This window comes from Ascaphus truei, chromosome 5, assembly GCF_040206685.1.
Source record: "Ascaphus truei isolate aAscTru1 chromosome 5, aAscTru1.hap1, whole genome shotgun sequence".
In the NCBI taxonomy this organism is placed as follows: Eukaryota; Metazoa; Chordata; class Amphibia; order Anura; family Ascaphidae; genus Ascaphus; species Ascaphus truei.
The window spans coordinates 55,683,587-55,709,402 of NC_134487.1; the positions used below are offsets into that span (position 1 = coordinate 55,683,587).

The window sequence follows — 25,816 nt, forward strand, 5'->3', positions numbered from 1 at the left end:
TCAACTGCATTACCCTGGTCTAAATTCCTACTTACCGCCTCAAAGAAACAAATAAGGTTAGTTTGGCAAGATCTATCCTTCATAAATCCATGCTGACTATTACTAATAATTTTGTTTTCTATTAGGTATTCCTGAATATTATCCCGTATTAAACCTTCAAGTAGTTTCCCCACTATTGAAGTCAGGCTTACAAGTCTGTAATTTCCTGGTTGTGATCTAGCTCCCTTTTTAAATATAGGCACCACATCTGCTTTACGCCAATCTTGGGGTACTGAGCCTGTGGAAATGGAGTCCTTGAATATTAAATATAATGGTTTGGCTATTACTGAGCTTAACTCCTTGAGAACTCTTGGATGTATGCCAAGTACATTTCAAATGTTCTTCTTGAACAACAGTTTCATGGTTTCACCCTCAAAGTTATCCTCCTTACCTTCAACGCTTTCCACTCATCTGCTCCTCACTACATATCAGCTTTGATCTCTCTTCGTCTCCTGTGCTTTACCCAGAACTGTCACCTTTCCACCCCATTCACCTTTACTGCGCTCTCTTGCCTTAAACTGTTTTCCCTCACTGCCCCATACCTGTGGAACTCCCACACACTCGGTTTACGCTAGGCACCTTCTCTCCTCACCTTTAAGTCAAAACTTAAAATTCACCTCTTAAATGAAACATTTAATGAGCCCAGACTAATGGCTACTTTCCCACACCCAGAGTCACTCCTACCAGTGACTGCCATCTCCTGCACTTATTCCCTAACCTGCTGTCTCTGCAAGTTTCCAATCATGCGATTTAGATTATAAGCTCTCCGGGGCATGGATTTCCTTTCCTCTTGTCTGATCTTATTTGTTGCACTGTATTGGCTCTCTTGTAAAGCGCTATATCAATAAAGAAATATATATACATACTGTCCTATGTACCAAACATATTATTGCTGTCATAAGGCATTTGTATATACAGTATGTTAATCAAACATGCATTTTACTATACAGTATATATAATTTAACATATTGTAATAAACTTCTGGTGTACCGGACAGCAGCAACATTTCACCAAATTCTTTGCCCTATTTCTCCACTTGAAAGCTAACATTGGCAGGTTCTACCATGATACTGTATGTTCAGTGGGACAGAAATTCACTGTAGCCATGCGTTTCATGCCTAAAGTAGTATTCCCCCAATCTCCCTTTTTTTACCCCCGTTTGTTTTTACAGGATGCAAACCTGGGGGGCTCCGCCGGAGTGAAAATAGCTTATTTTCAGCTACTTGCCGGTGAAGTTACCGGGTTTAAATCTCCCTCCAGGGGAAACAAAATAGATGCCAAATTTCTGGCCAATAGCGAGCCGCATCATCATTGTTTGCTGATCCCTATTGGACGGCCATTTAAATCTCCCTTAAAAAACAGGAAGTAATTCCGGTCACTTCACTGGTAAGTAGCTCAGTAACCAGGGGGTTGATGGAGCTGGAAATAGTGCAGTTCCGCTCCGGAGGAGCTCCCAGTTCTTATCCTGTAAAAAAAAAAACAATTATGTGTGTTGAGCACGTGCATTTTAAGTGAAACTTCTTTGTTTTTGGTCACTGTTCTGTCACAGATATTGTATTTGTGACAGTGATATTTTTAATTAAAATTCAAAACACAATGTCAGTGGCAAAACGCAAAGAAGTTTGACTTAGAAAGCGCGTGCTCGCACACACCTCTGTTTTAGCTATTTGCACTTATATATTAATATTAACTGTCTCTGTGTGTGTGTCCTGTTGGTGGCCCTTGAGGACTGAGTTTGAGCACCCCTGGTGTAAAGGAATTGACGTGTAATAGCAAGAAAAAGCAACCTTGTGGGAGGAAACGCGTCAGAGTGCACTACTCTATTCCTTTTTGTTATGTCTCCAGTCACTTAATAAATTAGATTTTTTATCTATGGTGTGCCGTTTCTACCTGCGACCCTCCCTGCCTGCAGTGCTCCACTTATTCCTCCCACGAGGTTGCTTTTTCTTGCCATTACTTACTACAACTGGACGCACGCCTGGATGAGCTACTACCTGCATCTATTGGACATAGGCTCCATTGAGCCTCCACTTTAACAATGAGTTATCAATGGACTTCCATTATATCTTTAATACCAGATACCCTGTATGTCCTAAGTAGTCTTATTTAAGTGTGGTGGTGAACGGGAGTACACTTGTACCTTTGGGTAGTTATGTCCCCCTAGTACCTCATAAATCCCACTTTTATTAGCCTGCCTGGGCGACAACTATTATATGAGCTACAGGTGATCACTATCTCGTATACTGCTGATGCTCTATACACTCTAAGAGCAATTATATAATATATTTTCAAGACTGATGCTTATTGCTCACTACCAAGGGATTCAAAGAAGATTATTGATGTAATTATTTACCTGTGGATTGTATTCTGTTGCACCGATACCTGGACTTTATGTCTACCCTATACACTATTGACGTGTAATAGGTAAATATTAACCATATTACAGGCAATACGACATTCCGTTTCATATCAAGTTGTGCAGATATTATCTGGCACAACCTAACCAAAAATGTTGGAAATGGGAATCAGCATACGATTACTATTAATACCCTTTTGTTGCCACTTAAAGCAGTAAACCCTACTAAGTAACAACCTTTTTGCAGTCTTGGAATGGTACTTACTTCAGCACAGGGGGTTCAATCAACATAACTGAGCCAGTGATTGCTGAAGCTGGGATAGCCTTACAACCAGGCCTGTTGGTGGCCCTTGAGAACTGTGTTTGAGCCTCACTGCTTTACACAGTAGCTGAATTGTACTATAAAACTATGATCAAGAAACACTGTGTAACATAACCACACAGCCAGCTCATGTAACATCAGGACTACAAGGGAATCAGGGAACGGTTCTCATACTTACATTGATTGCTGTTGGGTTGAGGGCAAGTTTGCATCCAAACCAAATTAAACAGGTGGTCGTAATGGAAAACGTTGAAACAAATAAAATCTGGTAGTGAGACATCTAAAAAAAAAAAAAACAAGACAAGTAAATTACACGGCAGGAACTTAGATTTAGTTCATTTTTTTATTGCAATAAAAAAACATTCTTACACATACAGTATGTTGGTTTGGTTTTGTGTTCTGTTTGGCCTGCTTTCAAGATCCGACCCACACGGGGGCCTTACACCATCTGCTTATGCTAATTCCGGTTGCACGAGCCTCTAAGTGCAATATTTTACAATGAAAATCGCTTTTCAGCTAAGCTACTGTAAATATATATGGTACAGACGTTATAAATGTTTGCAAAACTTTGAAACAAAATCATCTTTTTAAATATATCTTAAATTATATGACGATACTGTCTTGGGCCCGCAACTAATTTTCCAAAAGGGGTAGAATAGGAAAAAAAAAAAAAAAAAAGTATTCTATAGACTAGCTGTGCATGAAAAAATCCACCTCTAATTAGTTGCGGCCTCATGATCTATGCTGTACAATGTGTATCAAATATTATTTTACCCATCATTAAGTACATTATGTACTTTTGTAACATACTCTATACACTTTGCCAAAAATGCACACACATTTTTCTGTGCCACAAATTCCTATAATGTGTTAATTGTGGGTAAGATAAAGATGTGTATGAATTAATGCTTGTTATTGCTGGACTAGGCTACTATGATACACTTGTTGTTTCAGAGTGCATGATGATAATATATTCCATCAAAATGACATAGACTACATGTGGTATAGGATTGTACATGGATAGTATATTCCATCGAAAACAGACATGACTTCTGGGGTTGTTTATAGAGCGGTCTAGTACTTATAGACTCACCGTGGCTTGCATATTATTCTCTTAGGGTAGACCCACAACATGTGAGATCACCTCATGGTTTCTACTGAAGAATTGGTATGAATTTCCTTGAAAGACAACGATTAAACACCCCCCCCCACCCCACTAATGAGCACATTCACATCTCAGCCAGGTTCACAAACCTGCATTTCCTCATTCACTCAGCATGCAATGCTTCCACTCCAGGTAGTGATTACCCAGAATCCCTAGCTGGAGTGGAAGAATTGTATGCTGAGCGACTATGGAAAAAAGCAGGTTTGTGGTCTTGTCGGAGACATCTGAATGTGAAAAAGTGTTTGTTTTCTTTTTTGTTATCTTTGCTGTACGGTGGAGGGTTTTTGTCCCGTTTTTACTCACCATAACTTACTTGGTGTACTTGAAACACAAACACTTTTGATATTTTAAAAAGGAAAAAAAATAGACATTTAATACAAAAACAAAAAGTAACATTATAGCTGCAACCCAAAGTAATGATATGGGTCTACATACTTTAATGTCTACCTCATTCGTGACTGACTCTGTCCTTCTCCTTAGGTTTTTCTATAGATTATGTAGGGGTGTGTGTGTTAGGCACCTTATGCTGTTGCAGTGCGTGCCCGGAGAGAGTGGTGTAAGGTTCCGCGGTGGCCCGATAGTATAGGGCGCCGCCATGTTTATTGCGCAACATTCAGAGGGCACTGGCAGAGCAGAGAGGTCGCGCATGCGCAATGCAAGCGCGCGAACGATGGGCCAATAAGGGAAAGGCTCCGTTGGTGTACTACAACTCCCATGAGCTCTAGCGCAGTCACCTGATGTCTGGGAACCAATCAGGGGGTTGGAATCGCGGGAGGAGGAAAGGGAAGCGTGGGGGAGAGACCACGCTAGGCAGAGGGGAACCGGAGGGCGAAGGAAGAGGTAGTGTGAGTGCAGGGGGTCCGTGACCCGCCTGCATAGGACAGATCTTCCCCGCAGGCCCTAAGAGTATCCCTGAGCCACCGTAGAGTGAGTTGCTGCAGGGACGCCCTATAGTGGTAGCGTTATCCCCTTACTGAGTAACAGTTAGGGACAAAGTACAGAGTTGCGGTTGCTGCAGTCATCTGGGACCAGGTAGCTGAGCATCGTGACATCAGGAAGCAAAGCAGTGACCGGAAGGTATTTACTACAAGTGCACCAACACCGGTCAACAGGCGCTGATCCCGCCTTAGGGAACACTCTTTGGGGACACTAGTGGAGTGGCCAAAGGACTGAGCCTATACAAATACATTACAGTACATGAACACGGTGTGGGGCACGTGGTGACGGGACAGAGACATTACTCAATAGGAGCGTGGCCGAGCCACTAGAGTTATAGTACAAGTTAATGAGTGTGTATTGCCATATAAAGTATAAGGGTTATTCTGTGCGTTCAGTAAACTGGTTTCAAGTATGTGTGTTGTTATGTTTCTTGGCCAGGGGAATCTTACATGATGGGGATCCTGGGTAAGTGGAGGCGCTGCGCTAAATAAGTGTTACCCCAGGCTCCCAGCTAGCGGAGGCTCAGATCTCCTGGAGCCACAGGTGTGTGCAGTACCCGTAGTCTCTTTAGAGTGTCAGAAAGAGGGCTACAATTACAAATCCTATTACAGCCCTGTTCTGTGGCCCAGGCATCCAGATCTGATATTAGCGGTTTTCTAATAAAACCAGGGGGGATAGGTTTTATCCTGTGGCCAGCCACATAACAATACTGTACATGGAACGGAGCATTTCCCCAACGTTTATAAGGTTTAAGACAGGTGTGTGATATTCCTTTGACATACTTTTTCATGTGAAAAACATATATGGTGGGACTCCTTCAACAGTGAAAAATGGAGGAAACGACACTTTTGCACTTGCATTAGATTTAAAAATATACTTAAGAATACATGTACACAAACATCAAATATTACATAATATTGACAAGGTTTTATTTGTGTCTTGTTTAAACACTACATTTTTGCATCATGGGAGTCTAATTATCAAAACAAATCACACACCCTGATGATGGCGTCGTAGCATGCTGAAACCAGCTGGTGATGGTTTTAATTTGAGAAAAATAAGAACTGCTCAGAAATAAGCAATAATCTAACTAAAGATTACAAATGGACACTCAAAGTAAATAAACTCTGCAGCTAGTAAGATCTCTCACCCGGAGAGAAGATGACTGTAGAAAAGAACAAACCTAAAGCGTACGAGAGAGAAAGAGAAAGAAACAAAACATAGTGTAGTCTGCAAATGAAGGAGAAAGTCCTGCTGAGATGATTGCATTTACAGGATAGTTGTTGAATGTAAGCAATGACTCCACTTGAGTCTAGATCAGGCCTGTCCAACTCATAAAGGGCCGAACTGAGAAGGGCCGAACTGCTCCAAGGAAAAAAAAATTGGGCCGCACGGGTTAAATCATCATCATCATCATCTCTCCTCCAGCACCTCTCATCATCATCCCCCTCCCCTCAATATGACACTCTCCCCCTCCCCTCAATGACACTCTCTCCCAATCCCCTCAATATGACACACTCTCCCCCTCCCCTCAATATGACACTCTCCCCCTCCCCTCAATATGACAATCTCCCTCTCCCCTCAATCTGATACACTCTCCCCCTCCCCTCAATATGACACTCTCCCCCTCCCCTCAATATGACACTCTCTCCCCCTCCCCTCAATATGACACTCTCTCTCTCCCTCCCCTCAATATGACACTCTCTCTCTCCCTCCCCTAAATGACACTCTCTCCCCCTCCCCTCAATATGACACTCTCTCCCCCTCCTCTCAATATGACACTCTTCCCCCCTCCCCTCAATATGACACTCCCCCCCTCCTCTAAATGACACTCTCTCCCCCTACCCTCAATGACACTCTTTCCCCCTCCCCTCAATATGACACTCTCTCCCTCCCCTCAATATGACGCTCTCCCCCTCCCCTCAATATGACACACTCTCCCCCTCCCCTCAATATGACTCTCTCCCCCCCCCCTGCAACTCACATCACACCCTCCTGCTGCAACTCACATCACTCTCTCCCCCCCCCTGCACCTCACATCACTTCCCCCCTGCACCTCACATGTCAGCAGCCCCCCTCACATGTCAGCAGCCCACCCCCCCTCACATGTCAGCAGCCCACCCCCCCACCAGCCCGTTTTTCACACCCACCCCCCCACCAGCCCGTTTTACACACACACACACACACACACACACACACACACACACACACACACACACACACACACACACACACACACACACACACACACACACACACACACACACACACACACACTCTCTCTCTCTCCCCGGCACTGCTGCTGCCCCCGCGCACCGCGAAACCCGGGGGCGTGGAGGGAGGGATGAATCGCCGCCATTTTTTTAAACTTTGTTTTTTTTTAATTTATTTAATTAACTGGTGCCCGGCCGGAGTCATCGCAGGCCGCACAGAGAGGCCAAGCAGCCCGCGGGCCGTATGTTGTGCAGGCCTGCTCTAGATGGTTGTGTTCTCTCTCAGGCTGCTAGACTCAGCTGGGCTCTTGTACCTGGAGTTGACTGCTAGGCACCGCTGGGCTCTTTTTCTTTGAAGCAGGTTTAGGCCCGTAATATAGTGCGCGCGCGGCACTTATAATTGGCAGTGCTAAGCCTGACTTTATATACTTCGGCCGCGCCCGCGCGCACTGCAGGGAGCGTTGAGCTGGCAGATCGGAGGAAAGACTCTGAAAAGTGTCTTTTTGCGCTGCTGCCGCTTGACGTCACACTCCGGTAACCAATAGGCTGTGAAGCTTTCATAGGTGCCAACAGAATAGGGATAAATAACTAAATAAATAACTTGTACAATCTCTGTGTGTAACAAACATTAACATGGCTGGTATCAAGTATAGCAAACAGTGAAGCTGTCATGTCCACGCCTACCCATTCGCGTCATAGCCACGCGCATGTGTCGCTCACAGCACTAAACTCTATACACACAAAACGTGTTTCACGTGCACGAGCTGTAGCACTCGCGTGCGCGCATGCACGGACGCGGCTGCTATAAAACCAGCCTAAAACTGCTGTGCTCAGCTGGGCTAATTACAGTTGTTCTGCTCAGATGGTGAGAGTGATGGAAAAAGAAACAAAAAAGATACCGTAGCGCAACAAGTTTTAATACAAAAACAATAAGGCCACGGGCATGGTGCCTCGGGCCGCGCTGAGCCGTGCTCCTGCTCCGCCTCGCCTGCTCAAGCTGGTGCTTTTTTGCGTCCTGTCAGGCGAGGCAGCGAGCGCGCTTTGGGGGCGTGACGGAGGCGTGGTGGGAGGGGGGCTAGTCCCTTGTTCCCATTAGCTGTTTGCGGCCACGTGACTGGCCCTCCACTCCTGTAAGCGCGAAAACTTAATTTAATATGTCGGCTGCAATTCAGCACGCCTCCGCACGCGCCTGCTAAAGCCACACACATACCAGATGCAGGAGGTAAGTGTGCTGGCTCAGTGCGGTATTTTTCACTATGTCCAAGGCCTAAAATACACAATGCACTCACAATGTGTAGGTTTAAGGAAGGCAGGGATAGCACTTAACAGCGATTTTCAAGTCTATTCTCTGTCCTCCGGTTTGGGAACCCCGTCCTCCGGTCTTCACACCCGGTGCCTCAGTGAGCTCCCGCGCCACGTGGGCTCAAGTCTCGTCTCGCAAGACTGGATTCCAGAAAGTCAGACTGATCTGTGTAAAGTTCAAAGATCCTCTGCTCCTCAGCTACCATTCTCCACTCAACTAGTTTCGCCTGAAGCTTCAGCTATCATTGTGAGTGCATTGTGTATTTTACTGTGTTTGTTTTTGTATTAAAACTTGTTGCGCTATGGTATCTATTGATTCTTTTCCCATCAGTCTCACAATCTGAGCGGACGACTGTAATAAGCTCAGCTGAGCCCAGCAGTTTAAACCTGCTTCAAAGAAAAAGAGCCCAGGTGCCTTGCAGTCTGCTCCAGGTACAAGGGCCCAGCTGAGTCCAGCAGCCTGAGAGTGAACACAACCATCTAGACTCAAGTGGAGTCATTGCTTATGTAGCCCTTTTTCTCCTGTGTCTAGGGAAACTACCTGTGCTGCCATTACCCGAGTGGCTTACAGAAGGCCTGATCCTCCGCCACTGGGAGCCTGGGGTGATCACATTTGTGGATACACAGCGCCTCCACCCGAGAGAGATCCTAACGTAGTAGGATTACCCCTCCCAGGAACCAATAGTCAGTAAACACACACAGAGTATATAATAGAGTATTTACTGACATATAAACAATAAAACAGTACCATGCAATATATATATATATATATATATATATATATATATATATATCACACCATACAATAACACAACACAGGATGAGTGTCCCTCAAAGTACGTAGGGTGCTTGGCACCAATATCCCTGGTGTCCTCCCCCAAGGAGAGTCAGTCCCACCCAAGTGTAGGGAGTAGCGCTACCCCTGTGGACCGTTGGTGCACTTTACCTCCCCGGGTACTCCAGTACCCGGGTACTGCTGAATGCCACAAGAGATTCCGTCTGATCCCACGACGAAGGTCTCCACGAAGCCGCAACTCCTGATGTGTCCGGTCCACCTCTGAGGGGGCTCCAGCTGGACTGTGTCCCTGTAATAGTCTATTGATGTACCGTTGGTCTTATCACAAACAGCAGGCCGCACACACCGCACGGCTCCTTTCACCAGCGCAGCAACACTCACTATCTAATACTGAGGGAAGCGTCCCTATCTGGGGCCTTCCCTAGAGCAGCCATAAACTTAGAAGGGCTAGGAACCTATGTGGGGCCTGGGGGAATATCTGTCCTAGTCCGGGAGCCACTGGCACCCGGACACTACCTTCCCCTTCTGTCTGCTGGCTCCAACTGCCAGACACTCCAACTGCCAGTAACTCTAACTGTCAATCACTGCCCCCGCACACTCCTTTGCGGCAAACTGTGTCCACATTATTTTCTCCCTGTTCCCAAGGCTCCTTGGACATGTAGTCCCTTGCTGAGCATCTTCTAAGATGACCGGTGCTACTTCTATGTACTGCGCATGCACACGGCATTCCATTGCGCATGCGCAGGAAGCAACATGGCGGCGCCTGCAACCCGGCACTCCCACTGAGCTCCGGCGGTACTTGGCTACTTCTGCAGCCTTGCCCCCCTCCACCCCCCTCGTACCTGCGCCCACCACGGAGGTAAACGTGGGCCGGGGCTACACCTACATTCAGCAGCTATCCTGTAAGTGCAATAATCAGGACTTTCTCCTACATTTGCAGACTACACTATGTTTTGTTTCTTTTTCTCCCATGCGCTTTAGGTTTGTTCTTTTCTACAGGTAATGGTTTTAAACTTGAAGAATAAAGGCTGCTGTTTAAGCTACTCTCTCGATGGTCCTTATCAGCATTAGATAACGCTTATCTCGACACTGAAGGAACAATAAATAGACATCACCTCTAAATAACAGTCAACGGATGGCTGAAGATCAAAGTACAGAACCCATATTTTCCTTTAACAACTAGAAAAGGTACTGTGTTTGCATATATATTCCTTACCTGCACCTACCCGTGATGGGAAAATGAATTAACCACATATGACAGTGCTTGAATGTAACAATTTAATTATGAGTACAGCAGGGCCCCGCTTCTCGGCGCTCCGTTATCCGGCGTTCCACTTATACGGTGGCACCGAGAAGGGGGCCGCCATCTTGGATTTCCAGTCGCGAATGCGCAGAACGGGCGGGTGTGCCCGGCACGCATGTGCAGACCGCAGGTTGCACGCGCATACCATAGGTTGCACGTGCATACCATAGGTTGCACATGCGCAGAACGGCAAAAATGCCGGTTTGTGCATGCGCAGAAGTGAAAATCGCCGGATCCGCTTTCCGGCGATTTTCACTATACGGCCGGCCTCTGGAATGGAACCCGCCGTGTACCAGGGGTCCTGCTGTACTTCAATATTAGGGAATACCTTTTTTTATTTGGACTAACAATAGATATTAGAAGACAAGCTTTCGAGAGTTCGCCTCTCTTCCTCAGGTCAGCAATACTCATTTACAGAGATTGCATGAGCTTAACACAGATGTTCTTACATCTGTGTTAAACTCATGGAATATTTATTAAAGAAAAGGAATCCTGTGAAAAGCAACAAGATTATTTTCTCTAAATAATCTTCTGCAGTCGTTTGCACCTTGTCTCAAGTTTGAAAGAATTGAATACATAGAATTCCACAACCCGGAATTTTTAACCCCTTTGCAGCCATTTGGGGCCAGCCGTAAGGGTTTCAGTCCAGGGTTTTGCTGGAACTTGCTCTTACTGTAGTGACCAAGTTCAGGAAGAGGCTTGCCAGGAACCAATATGGCCACAACAGCCACGTAAGGGCAAGTTCCAGCAAAACCCTGGACTGGAAGTTAATACATGTTTGCTTTCCACTTATATTGCTTCAGTACAAAGTAAAGCAAATATAGTTGAGTATAAAATGCATTCACATACTTTTTTAATTTTTTTTAAAATATGAATGGAAACTAGGGTGACCAGATATTCAAAATGAAACACCGGGACACTTAAAAAAATCATTTATAAAACAATGTACATCACGTCACGCCCCATGACAACAAGACACTCTAACATCAGGCGGTGACATGTTGCCATGACAATGAGACATCACGTGATGCCTCATCACCATAATGCGTCCCGTTGTCATGTCAACTTGATGCCGTGTGACATCACGGAGCAGCTTGTTGTTATGGCAATAGGCATTACGTGACATCGCGCAGCCAAAGGCAAGATAAATAAATATATAATAAAAAGATCTAAAAAAAATTATCTCCGGGTTAGCCTTCAATAAAAGATGGCAACCCTGGCTGCAGTGTGTGTTTCTGTATACAGAGGTGGCCCTGCAGTGTGTGTTTGTGTGTATAGAGGTGGGGGCTGCAGTGTGTGTTTATGTGTATAGAGGATAGAGGATTTCACTATCAGAAATAAATAAACAAACCACTTTGCAGCCTGAAATCTGAAATGTAATTTCTAATCTCTACTGCACTTAATAAAAAATTCATACATTAATTAAAATGACATAAATAATGAAGACATTAAAACTAAATAAATAATTAATTGACATTAATTAAAATGAAATAAAAATGAAGGCATTAATTAAAATTAAGACATTTTAAAAATGTGACATTCCTCATTCCTGGCCTGACCTTGTGGCTTGTGTATATAATATTACAATTTGTCAAATAAATAGGGGAAATAGGGTTGTGTATTATAAATATATGTTGCTACTTACAGTATTTATTAGCTCTGCTAGGAGGTGGATTAAGAAGATAGACTAGACCAGTGCTTCCCAACCTTTGTTTTGTTTGGAGGAACCCTTGAAGTATTTGGATAAATCTCGGGGGAACCCCTATCTGGCTGACACACATTAGGCCGTGCTAATAGTGCTGGTGAAGTCGTGTCAAAACAAATGTATTGGCTTGATCGCAATCGCTGGAAGTCACTTCAATTTGATTTTTCCAGCGACCACAGCATGACGTCAGCGTTGCCGGCACTATAAGCGCGGCCTTAGGCTGCGCTTATAGTGCCGGCGATGAGACATCGCGGCAAAACAAATGTATTGCCGCCATCGTGTGCGCTTATAGTAAGCGCGGAGCGACGGGAGCGGCACTAATTTCTGAAGCCGGTCAAATTTGATTTTTCAGAGGTTGTCGCCACATGTGACAGCCTCTGAACCAATCAAAGACCTGGTCGCCTGCGACGTCGCCGGAAAGCAAATTACAACTTTTGTTAGCGGTGACGGCGATGTCATCCGTTGCGTCGCTGTCGCGCGCACTATAAGTGCGGCCTTAAGTTAATTTCACACCTCACGAGCCCCCTTTATTTTCCACCCTCTACCCATGAATTTCTCTCTCTCCTCCGTCTCACTCACTCTTCCCCCCCTTCCGCCTCTCATGTATTTATCTCCCCTGTCTAACTCCCTCTTTTCCTCTCTCACTCCCCCTCTCTCCTCTCACTTGCCCCTACCTTCCATCAATTACCCCACTCTGCTCACTCAATCCCCCCACAAAATACATACCAAAAAACCCCACCCCGCAATACATAATAAAAATACCTGATGCTGCCAATACATTTTTAAAAAAACCCCGCCGCCCCAATACATTTTTAAAAGACCCCCGCCGCCCCAATACATTTTTAAAACCCCCCGCCGCCCCAATACATTTTTAAAAGACCCCCGCCACCCCATAAATATTTTTAAAAAATTGTGCCGAAACAGGTCTCTACCCCCCTGCATCCCCCATCTCTCTCCCCCCACCCCTGCATCCCCATCTCTCTCCCCCCACCCGTATCCCCCATCCCTGCATCTTCCACCTCTCTCCCCCCCACCCCTGCATCTTCCACCTCTCTCCCCCCACCCCTGCATCTTCCACCTCTCTCCCCCCACCCCTGCATCTTCCATCTCTCTCCCCCCACCCCTGCACCTTTCATCTCTCTCCCCCCACCCCTGCACCTTCCATCTCTCTCCCCCCACCCCTGCACCTTCCATCTCTCTCCCCCCAGCCCTGCATCTTCCATCTCTCTCCCCCCCCAGCCCTGCATCTTCCATCTCTCTCCCCCCCAGCCCTGCATCTTCCATCTCTCTCCCCCCACCCCTGCATCTTCCATCTCTCTCCCCCCACCCCTGCATCTTCCATCTCTCCCCCCACCCCTGCATCTCCCATCTCTCCCCCACCCATCTCTCTCCCCCCACCCCTGCATCTTCCATCTTCCAAGGCAAGGGAGAGCGGGAGGTCACGTGGCCGCCCCGGCGACTGCTTTTTTGACAAAGCCCCGCCCCAGCATCTCATCCAATCCCCTGCGGCCCAGCATGTTTAACTAAAGAAGCCCAACCCCCGGGCATTCTCAAAATATCCGCTGCTGCCGCCGCATCCTCCTCGACGACGACGACTCGCGCAGCGCCGACACAGAAAATCCGGGACATTACCGGGACGGACCGGCAACCGGGACAGGGGAGAAAAAAAACCGGGACTGTCCCGGCAAAACCGGGACATCTGGTCACCCTAATGGAAACGCATAATTCTGCATTTTCCATATCTCCTTTTCTGAGTCATATAAAAAGGAAACGTGTGAGAGTATTGTTACATATGTTTTACAGATCACTGCTAAGGATGTACAAATCATTTTACACTTAGAGTAATCATCTCATGAGTGGTAGAACCTCTGTACTTCTGATCCATTCTTATACATTTGTATACGCCTCTCAAATCAACATAAATGTAAATATTGTTTGAGCTAACAGTCTCCCACTTCAGGACCTCCACTGTCTCACCATCAAGAGCACCTCAGTTCAAACGATATTCACCTCCGACGTATGAGCATTTTCAGTCTCTCTAAAATGGCTGCCACTGAGCTAGTCCGTAGCAGTGACTTATGAGGTCACTGTTACTGACTGGCTTACAGACAAAAAACTACCCAAAAGCCGTCTTAGAAAAAAGCAAAAGCCATTTTTTATCTTACATGATAATGTTTCTTTTTATCCGAGAGGTCAACTGAAAGGTATGCCGCTTTAAAGCAACGTGAGATTTTGTATTGTGGGGTCCCCAGAGATCCAGGCACCGCCCCGGTTTCAGTGGTCAGGCACCTGGCAAAAATGGGTCAGCAGTCCCTCGCACGGCCATTACAATGCTGCAATGTCCCTGGAAGGTGACGTTTGTAACTTTTATATTGGTGACCGTGGCAGCCATATTTGTAAGTTTTTTTTTTCTTAGCACTCTGGAACGTTGGGGTCCCCGGATGATCTACAAGAAACCCCCCTGGTTCAGGTAAGCTTTAAAAAAAAAAAAAGTATTTCAGGGTATAGCATTTCTGCTTTGGGAAACTAGGAAGGGAAATGTAAGAACGAACGAACTGTGGCTCATGAAAGACTGTTGTAGTGAATGGATGAATTGCATTACTCAAAATTTAACTCACTGTACAATAACCCCTAAACAAAATGGGGAAACAGGCAGCCATCATATCCATCAATACCCTAACACTTACCACATTGCCTTTGATTTTCACTACTGCAAAATTTACAACAGCAGAAGGCACACACTGTAAGTAAAATAAAACTTTATATTAGATTAACACTTTTAGAAAATATGTACATTTCTTATTGCCTAGTCACAGTTTAACACATCCAAAGCGTCTACAGGGGCCAGACAAGAAGCCTTTTATCCAGAGGTATCCCAGTTGGTCTATTAACTGGAGACTCTGAGGAAACTTCCCATTGTAATTATACTCCTGGCATAAATCCAAGGCCAGACAGTGTAGTCTTCCAGTGCCCGAATGTCCACAGCACAATCTCTGGGCCCAAGGACCAGTCTAGCACCAGGGCCGTGTGATGGATAGTGTCGTGACATTTACTACTTTTTTCGAAACAACCCTACATACGAGCAAAAACGCATGACATACAATGAACTATAGAAGGGCCAGTACTATGCCGGCCTTAGTGACAATTATAAGGGCACATTAAAACTGAATTCTACTTCCATAAATTGTGAGGGACTCTTTGCTTCAGGGTCTTCACCTATTGGCATCTCTTGTTCAATTATCTACCTATAAAGTCAACTATTTTGCCACTTATCGAAAATTAACCAAGAAGCTGGCATTGCTGTGTTAAATTAACACATTTTACGTACTGTAGTGTCAGTTTACCCGCAAAAAATAAACATTCAGATAGTTGTTTATAGATATATACTTTTATGTATTAATGATATATAGTAAAATAGACTCCTTAAAACATCAACTGGGATTGCAATCTAAAAGTATATATGCAACTGTAACAGTGCAAACAAAACATGGAAATATTGAATAGTGACAAACATATGGGAGGAGGAAGGTTTAAATGTGATATGGACAGTATGATGTAAAAAAAAAAAAAAAAAGGGGGGGGGCAAAAGGAGGAATAAATGCCAAGATTGTGTGAAAAGAAAACACATGACAGAATGAAAGAAAACACAACAGATATGTTTGTAACAATGTCATAAAGCCAATGTTGTTGTAAGATGCAATTGTAAATTAAGTTAAGCAGAACGCAAAAATCCTAAGGACGGGGGACAAGAAAATAAGTGAAGCTTATGAGAAAATAAACAGAAAGTTTGAAGAGTGAAAGAAATTGCACAGAAGAATGACAAGAAGAAAAGTCATCTATATGTTGTCCATGTTCATGAAAAAAATACTGTTGATTGCCAGTATCAATTTTATTAGCATTTGAAGTTTGATGTCTGCTTTAGAATAGGTAATTTGACCTTAATAGGGAAGTACTGTTCACAAAAAGTGTATTTATTGATTTTAAGTCCCATGGTGGTCTCTTTTATCTAATCCAATGTTTACCAATTCTGTAGGTTGTCTCCGACATTGCTAGGGACCAACGATAAACAAGATGGCCGCCAGCAATGCCCCTGCTTCCGACTTCATGTCCGCACTCTTAAAACATCTCACTATTTTAAAAAGTTACATGCGTTACAAAAGTGCCCAAACCAGCAGTAATCTGGTAGCCATAATAATGTATTTGAAGAATTCATTACTCTTTTTCAGAATATGTAAAACAATGTAGGGTGTGGGGAGGTTACATGTTTAAGTGTATATTTTTAAGGACAAATTGCCTTTTTCGGTTGCTGAGAAATATCATTGTTTCTCGTCTCTTTGTGCTCTAAAACCCTCCTGCTTGAACTGCAGATCTTTTGAGCACTGAGGAACTATGTTGCCAGAAAGAGACTCACAGAAACATTGTCTTGAGCACAGAAGGATTGTGCTGCCCACAAGACATTAGAATGGCTAGAAAATAATCTGGTTTTGTATTATCCTTTAATCTTTTAAAATAACCCCTTCACAAGGGGATGCCAATAATAAAGAAGCATGGCAATAAACCTACAGTATTTACAAGGTGGGAGTAGAGCGTGGCAATACTGTATACAGATGTGATAGGAATATCGTGATAATAAGAAACGTCAATGAGTTATTGGAATATCTTATTATTGCGGTATTGCTATAAACCACTGTTGTTTTCTGGACAGCTGGTGATTTGCAAATTAAGATACAGCAACTTTAAAGAAGACAGAGCCGACAGTGTAAACAGGATAGTGTAATTCCTCCTTTCCTAAGGTTAGCAGCGGTCCTCCCTAATCTCGAAGATCGCTTTGTCCTGTTTTTACCCCATTCTCCAAATTCCCTTCCTTACCCCCCATGCTTAATATCCAGAGATAGGGGGAAGTAGGGGTATTCCATTTCTTTTAAAGTGTTGTTTATTTTAAAACATTTCAGTTTGTAATACATGTTGAAACGTTACTACCTTCCACATCATTGTAACAACTATTATCAAAAGATGTTTTCAAATGAATGATGTTTTCTTCTTTTTATTGTGTTTAGTGTCCTTTTCTATGCTTCCTATTCAACAGATATGTATCACAATAAATATCATCATGATACATTTCCTAATGATTATCGTATGCCTAAGAAAAGACACACTTGCCAGCCTTTTACGAGAATGGCGCGTAATAATAGCTTATTGGTGGCGAGTCTGTACTCTGTGGCAGGATCCCCTCTAAACTGCCACAAACATTAATAGAAAAAGAAGAGGTTGGACACACACATAATATTGCACTTTGTCTCGTTTCACCAATAAATGGTCTGAGATGACCTTTATATTATGTGTGCATCTAACCTCTTCTTTTTCTATTTGGATTAATATCGTAATGGTGGGAAATGTTTTGTTATTGCCCAGCCCTAGGTGGGAGTGACAAAGTCAGATGACATTTTGCAAGCGTCTCAATGGATTTAGAATAAGAGATAGAATTGTGGGGCACAGCAAATTGATATTGGTCAATTCTAACATCCATGAATGCAAATAATGCAGCAGATAAAGGAAAGGAGGAACACGAGACAATGTTTGGAACACACGAGGTAAGACTGCAGTAAGAGTAACATATGGGAATGCTTACAGAACCTGCCGCACATCGCAAATAGTCCATTTCCGAGGGGTAGACATTTCCGAGATACAGTGAAAATCCTGACGTTACAAGAAGGCAACTCTGAAATTCAATAACATAGAATACGTTTTATCAGGCAAAAATATGAATGCAGAGCAATGTTTTTCTTATCCGAAGAAACCAATAGACACCCCAGTAAACAAATTGGCTGATGCATACAGATTAATCTAATCCAAAAATAATTACCATGAACATGAAGGTTCGCAATGTTAAAGCTCCATTAACCTCTTTACACTAACAGAAACATAGCGCTAACACTCTGGCTCTGCTCTGACCTGTGGCAGTCTCTCTTTCTCACACACAACTCGCCCCTCAGGATGCGATGTTTGAGTAGTACGTTTCAGCACCTACCTGCACCTGCTTCCCTGAAATGTTCATCCTTTCAGGTCCCCACTGTTCACCTTTTCTCTCCATGCTCTCTGCACATTGCTGTCATATATAGGTCACCTAACTGTACATTCTCCCACTCCATTTTTGTTCTAACTTTGAAACCTGGTTATCTTTCTTCCTCTCATCCTGCTCACCTTTAGAGGACTTTAAATGCCACATTGACAACCCCTCTCTTTCCAGAGCATCTTGATTCATCTCTCTCACTTCCTCCTTTGGTCTCCACCAATGGACTGCTTCATGCAGCCACACGGACAACCACTTCTATACTACAAAACTGCCCTTTGTCAGAGTTATCAATCTTTTCTTACCCACATCTCATGTTCTCTCTCTCATGCCTTACACTACAGTTTTTCCTTGTTATACTGGCAGCCTGTGTTCCATTGCCCTTCAGTCTTTGGAATACAGCTTAAAATCTAAACTTCCTTCACTACCACCTACCTCTGACTCAAATAGTCTTGTCAGAATTGACCAGCATGTTCCTCCTGTATGCTTTAATCCCTAACCTGGCTAAAGATGCTTTCTATGCTGCGAAACTCATTCCGCTTGAGGCATCTGGAGGAAGTCACAGTCTTTAGCAGATTTTCTTCATTACAAATTCTTCATGTCCTGCTTAAAACTCTACTCTTTTTCTTGCCAAACTGAGCTACTTTACATCTCTAGTAGAGATACACAAATCTAACGCACATCCCCTCTTCCCTGTCTTTTGACTCCCTTCTTTGTCCTTCCTCCATCCTCCACAAGACTTTGCTGATTATTTCCATTCCACCTCTTCTTACTAACCCTCCTCCTTCACGTATACACCTACTGTGTCTGGAAATCTCCCAATACACCACTGCTGTTTGGGTCAGGATCTCCCTTTGCTATTGGTATAAATGTACTTGCTGCTCTTAACACCATTGTTTTTACTGTATTTTTCCTGTATTGTAATTTTGTAACGTGCTGCATACACTGTTGGCATTATCTAAATAAAATTATACATACATACGACTAATTTCTGAAAACTCAATATGAAATATAAGATTTGATTAATGGAGCAGAACATCCCAACTCTAGCAGTCGAGTATATCCTGCTCCAGCATGGAAGACTGATAAAGGAAACAGCAATTGGTAAGATTCCATTTAGTAACATGGATAGGGCGTCTGCAGTCCTGCAACCTAATATTTTGGCAGTTTGCATCTCCAACTCAAAGATTTACCAAGTATCATTCTGGCTGACCACCTAGAGAGTATACTGCTGGTTTAAAGCCCCTTGAAAGGTGACTAGCAACACACTATAAGCGCGTAGCAGCAGAGCATGTTGGACTGCCTTTACACTAGAGGTGGACAAAACAGTCCAAAACCAATTCCTGGATATTTTAGGCCAATTCCATCCCACCCACTCAAAACCGCCCATGGATTTGGCATTAAAAAAACCATTGGACTGTTAATAAACTGGACTGATTCAAAAAAGTTTGAAACAGGGGGTCTCTGGAGCTAAAACCCATTCATTTCAGCTCCGGGGACACCTTCTTTCTGAGATACTTACCTCCGTAGGGGGTGCCGGTATCTCTCTTCAGTTTAAATGTCCTCGTTACGGGGGCAAATAGGAAGCTGTGACCGGGACATTTAAACACAGAGTGATACCGGCAGTACCTACTGAGGTGTGTATCTCGGGAAGCAGGGGGTCCCCATAGCAGAGATTAATGGGCTTCAGCTTTGGTTACCTAGCCAGTAACAAGTCTCACACCGATGAGACCCAAAAGGTTTACTGGCTCTACACTTCTTTAACCCAGGTTGTACTAAAAAGGCTGTGCAATACGGCAAGCATAAGCATATAGGGATCCATGTTGAAGTGGAAATTAAGCAAAAAGTGACACACTGAGTTCTCATTTGCATGTCATTACCCAGAATCCCTGGCTGCGGTGGAAGCATTGTATGGTAAGAGATAATGGGGAAAGGCAGGGTTGCACACCTTGTCTGAGAACTAACTTCTATGTGACAATTTCCCAATGTCTTTTTTTGTTTCCGGGCGAAGGGTTGCCCACTGAAATTATATGCAATAATTACTAAGCAGACTTCTGCTAGAAGATACCTTCCGGTGATGGAAAACACTGTATAGCCCACTAAAGTCTTATGGCAGAATACCTCTAAATAAATGTAGGCATATGTGCCTCAAGCACATCCAAAATCTATTGCATTTGAACACTAAAATGAATTGTGGTTGTCAAATTACGACTGTAACAGGGGAGTTATCCCTGTTCAGGAAATGTGCCTCTAATCCAGCAGTGTGGTGGTTAACTGCTGGTAGTCAATTAACCAACACCACCTGGCTGATTAGGTTTCTTAGAAAAACCTGCCTTTGAGACAGGAAGGGAGATTTCGTGAGTCTCACAAATTGTGGGACTGACCATAGGAACAGACGTCTTGAGCCTACCAGAAGAGACTGCCAGCAAGACACAGGGGAAAGCATCTCTAAACCTGAATGCTGATATAGCCTGAGGAAAAGGCAGCAACACAGGAACAGAGAAGACTTTCCCTCCAACTACAAGAAACAGATAAGACTTTCCTTTATAAGACTTTTTGTATATCTGCACATATCAAGATATATGTTTGGGGCTGGGAGACATGCTAATCTAAAGGGAGTTGTGGACTGCATAGGTTTCACTAGAAATACTCCCAAGTGGAACAGAAGCATTGTTTGACCCTTTTTTTGCATATGTTTGGATGATTTTCTTATGTTAAAGAAACAGGCGCAATAAAAGCCTTATTTAATGTCACCTTAAAAAAATCTCCATTGCATACCTCTGCGCACGTCCTCCTACAACGACGATTTCATGTTTTGCTTCTCTTACTTTGTAATGTTCTAAACAAAGCGCGCACATTAATATCATTGAAACCTTAATAGAAAAAAAAACTCCGCTTATAAAATGAACTTGAAATACATTATGCGGAACCATCTGCTATAAAAACAAAATTCCGAGGTGTTATGGTTAAATTCTTTAATACTGTACTGTACATACAATAATAAAAGTAACACAGACAAAAAGAAAATGTAATTTTTTTTTAACAAAATGGAGGGTATATATCGGTTTCCCAGTGGGGAGGGGGGAATGGGGGCGAGACTGGAAAAGCAACAGATGTAGTAAAGAAAAAATACTTTATTACTTTCTTTGGGATTTTTTTTATTGTTAAATATGATGCTATTATTGTCATAGTTTTGCACCCAGAAGAGTTAGAAACATAACTGATTGATAGAATTATTTCACTGATCATGAAAAGTACCGTATGTCTTGCAGTAAGGATGCCGATCATAGACAGGTGATAATAATGTCCAGAAATCATCATGGGAATAGGCACTGGACTACATTAGATGAGTAGAAACCCCTGTTTGCCTCTTAGATCTAAATTATTTAGGTTCATATATGGCATGACTGTATACTGCAACGAGCCGGTGTGTGCTAGGGGCTGAAATGACGATTATATTAAGGTGGTGTCTGAGCGTACAGTAAGTTGTACATCATTGTGTTCTATAATTGAACTTTTTTCAGACAAAGCCGCACTTTTGGGAGACTTTGGCCATTTTTTATGTATTGCAATAAGAACTATAACATCTTGCAAATTATTTAGTAAGTAAAGTAAAAAAAATACAGGGAAAATTTGGAACATTTATGCTCATAGTATCTGTTTATAGAACAAACAGTAATACAGATAGAAGCATTGTAGGAGATGTGTCCAGAGGTGAAGACAGGAGACTCACTTTGGGAAAAAGTAGGCTTTTATTTCACCAAAGTGCAATAAACAAGAACACAGGCTTTTCATCAGCCACGGTGCAGCAAAAGGCAGGTCAGCAATATAAAGGATAGAGCTTTCCTAGGCCAAAGTCCAGTCTCCCCAGCGTAGGGAAGAACATATACGTCTATATATTTTTGGCGTCCCTTGGTATTAAGGACACGGGGATATGGTCTGCATGCCCTGGTATCCTTAGGGGTCAATGACACACATGTGTGGTCTGTACGCAGAACAGGGAGATACGGAGAAACAATTCCCTTTTCTGCCTTTTAAGCCCCTTTATAGGCTCAGCTGGGTTTGTTAACTACAGTATATACAAATATATTCGGGGACAGTACAAGGAGCTTTCAAAAGAACTATTCATCCCAAGGGCACTACAAAAGACACAGGGTCATCCCTTAAGGTTGGAGGAAAGGAGATTTCCCCTGCAACAAAGGAAAGGGTTCTTTACAGTAAGGTCAGTTAAAATGTGGAATTCATTACCCATGTAGACTGTGATGGCAGATACAATAGATTTGTTAAAAAAATGGTTGGACATCTTTTTAGAAAGGAAAGGTATACAGGGATATACCAAATAAGTAAACATGGGAAGGATGTTGATCCAGGGAGTAATCCGATTGCCAATTCTTGGAGTCAGGAAGGAATTTATTTTTCCCCTTATGAGATATAATTGGATGATACAGTATGTCACTGCGGTTTTTGTTTGCCTTCCTCTGGATCAATATACTGTAAGTACAAATATAGGATAAAGTATCTGTTCTCTAAATTTAGCATAGGTTGAACTCGATGGACGCATGTCTTTTTTCAACCTCATCTACTACGTAACTATGTAACTATGTTAGTAGTCCTGCCTTTCTCCAGGATTAACCAGTGCCTGGCCGACACCCAACGGCTGTAGCTGTTGTAAAAAGGCTTGCCCTGTTACAAGCACATTTACCAAAGGCTGAGTAGTTGCTTTTTTTAATTATTAATTTACTAAAAACTGGTATAAAGAAATGAATGAGCATATCGTACCTGTTATCTAATAAAATAAAATAAAATATGAAAACGTACATTAAATGTGTTCTTGCTCATATGATGATTTGATGTAGGTCGTGATACCTTTTAGTGGACAAACATTATGGTTTTTCAATGATGAATGTATAATGTGCAAAGCTTTCAATACCTCATAGGCTTCTTCTTCTTGGAATGTATCATGTGAAATTTGAAGAAGAAACAAACCAATGAGGTTTCTAACGCTCTATACACTACAACTTCATCTATCAAAAACTTAATCTATCAAAAAATATTCAGCCACTAAATTGATTACAACCTATATTTAATCTATATTTTTTCCAGGACCTATACGGCTATTTAAACTAAGTTCTCTGGTGATAGTCTATAAAAGGCCCATTAAAAAAATTAAAATACAAGAAAAAAAAACAGCTTCTATTAAGGTAATTTTTTAATGAAATTCATGCAAAAACAATCTTATTTTGTGTCTCACCATCCATGTATCAAGGTGCTTTGCTTCAATTTTGCAGCATGTGCATGAGCTTGGGATTTGGGTAGTGTAAATAGTAGAAGATAATGAGTTACAAGAGAAAGTGAAAAGTACCAAATCATGCACTTTTGTTTCTTACTTTTTCTCCCTTTTTCGCATAAAAAAATAAATAAATCTACTAACCTTCTTGGTTAAGTCTACGCCACATGCACTGTAAGAAAGATGACTAATAAGCTTGTCATGCATGACACAGCTACAAAATGGTAAAATGCTTTAAAACAGACTTGGTACACAAACCCATATTCTATGAGCATTCCCTACGCTGTAGAATGGGGATAATATCTGCTTAAAGGAAAGGGAAGACTGCTTCACAACAATAAATAGAGGCTATAGACCAGGGGTGGGCAAAATACTTCCCACGAGCCACATCTGGCCCGCCCTCGTGCCTTAGCTGCAAGAGCAGTAGCAGCAGGAGAGGGAGCGGTGGCGTAGGCAGTAGCGAGTGGCGGCAGAGGCAAGAGAGAGCAGCGGCAGAGGCAAGAGAGAGGGTGGCTGTGGTGGCAAGACAGGGCGGAAGGAGGAGAGAGTGCGGCGGCGGAGGAACATGAGTGCTAGGCGACACCACAATTTCAGCAACTTCTGTATTTACCGCTGCATTACTACTACATCAGGTAGGAATGGAAGAGAAGGGGAGGGGGTGAGCGAGAAGCAGGGGAGGGGTGAGAGTGATGAAAGAGAAGGTGGGACAAGAGAAGAGAAAGATGAGAGAAGGGTGGGGAAGGGGTGAGAGAAAGGTGGGGCAGGGGTTAGAGAGAAGGCTGGGAGGAGAGGTGAAAGAAGGGTGGGGGGAGAGGGGTGGGAGAGAAGGGAAAGGGGTGTGTAACAGGGTCTTATCCCTATTAACAGGCTTGCCTCTAATCCAGCAGCTGTGTTGGTTAATTGCTGGTGCAATCAACCCCACCTGCTAATAACAGCTCTGTGAAATAGCCTGTTCGAGACAGGAAGAAGGATTCCTTAGTCTCACAAGTGGGGCTGAACCAAGGAAGGACAGACAGAGAGTTCCCTAGTCCACAACTGGGCTGACCTGGGGAACAAACAGATGTCTTGAGCTGCAAAGAGACTGCACGTTGACAGCAAGACACAGGGGACAATAGTTCTAAGCCTGGATCCTGACATTGCTTTGGCACACAAGGGTGCGGACACCAGGAGAACAGAGAAACCTTCCCCTACAGCTACAAGAAACAGATAAGACTTTCTTACGGGACTGTTTATATATCTGTTTATATGTATATATTTTGGGTTGGTAAATAGCTTAGCTAACCACCAAGTTAGAGAGGGCTGGACTACATATGTAGATAGTCTCCAAAGCGGAGATAGGTTTTTGTTTGTCTTATTTTCATATGTTTTGATGTGTTAAAGGGACAAGCGCAATAAAGCCTAATTTAAGTTTCACTTTAAACAGTCTCCATTGCGTACCTCTGCACACGTCCTCTTACAGGGTGGGAGAAGGGAAAGAGGGTGAGAGAAGGAGAAGCTAGTGAGGAAGGGAGCATGTGGGGCCTCATACAATCTACATTAAGTGTGTGCCCCCTGAAGCTTACCAAAGCTCAGCAAGTGGCCCCCCAATCCAAATAATTGTCAACCCCTGCTATAGACCCCATAATTGTCTTTGGAAATACTCAATCAGAAATTAAGGAGCTGCCTCTGAAATGAGAAAAATAGTTCAAGACACAATAACACCACTGCATGCCCCCAGGCAAGTCAATGTGTCTTAAGCCAAGGTCATACAGCCTTCACCCGTGCGAAGGCTGTGACATCACCCTCGTGAAGCGGGTGCGTTTTCTGTCCATGGTAGACGCGCCGTGGGGGGTGTGCCTAGGGGCATCACGGAACTGGTTCGCCCTCATTGGGCGATCCGCTCACGTGACCTGGCTATCGCGCAAAGAAATCAGTTTCAACTGATATCTCGCTCTACGCACGCCCCCTCCTGCTGCCGCCCGCGCGGTCTATGGGCGCGATCAATGCCTGTAGGCAATGTGATCGTGCCCAGTGCTGTGGCAGTATGGACCTGCCCTTTCAGTAGTTGTAGAACTACCCTGTAGTTGTTTGCAAGCACAAAGACTGTCTTTTGAAAATTCCTAGGTCCCCGACAGGATTTCCGCTGTGATCTCCTATTTGGAAACTCTGGGAATGTACTGTACCTAAGGGCCTTTGCATGTACAGTACTCATGATTTAATGACCGAAGATATAAACTTATGTGCACTGCACAATACCAACACAAGGCCATGCCTACAAGGCTTTTAGGTGGAACTCATCTGTTTAACCTGAATTGCTGTGCGGTAAAAAATTAATTACAA

General features: G+C 43.5%; 1 protein-coding gene across 2 annotated transcripts in view; it reads right to left on the bottom strand.

Annotated features, from left to right (window-relative positions):
* MLC1 (modulator of VRAC current 1) overlaps positions 1-25,816 on the bottom strand; it is a 64,863-nt gene that overhangs the window by 37,354 nt on the left and 1,693 nt on the right. For both annotated transcript variants that reach the window (XM_075599831.1, XM_075599832.1), the window contains exons 3-5: positions 17,770-17,859; positions 14,828-14,881; positions 2,896-2,997 (exon numbers count right to left, since the gene is read on the bottom strand). In XM_075599831.1, the coding sequence (XP_075455946.1) occupies positions 2,896-2,997; positions 14,828-14,881; positions 17,770-17,859 (246 nt within the window). The remainder of the gene's footprint in view (positions 1-2,895; positions 2,998-14,827; positions 14,882-17,769; positions 17,860-25,816) is intronic.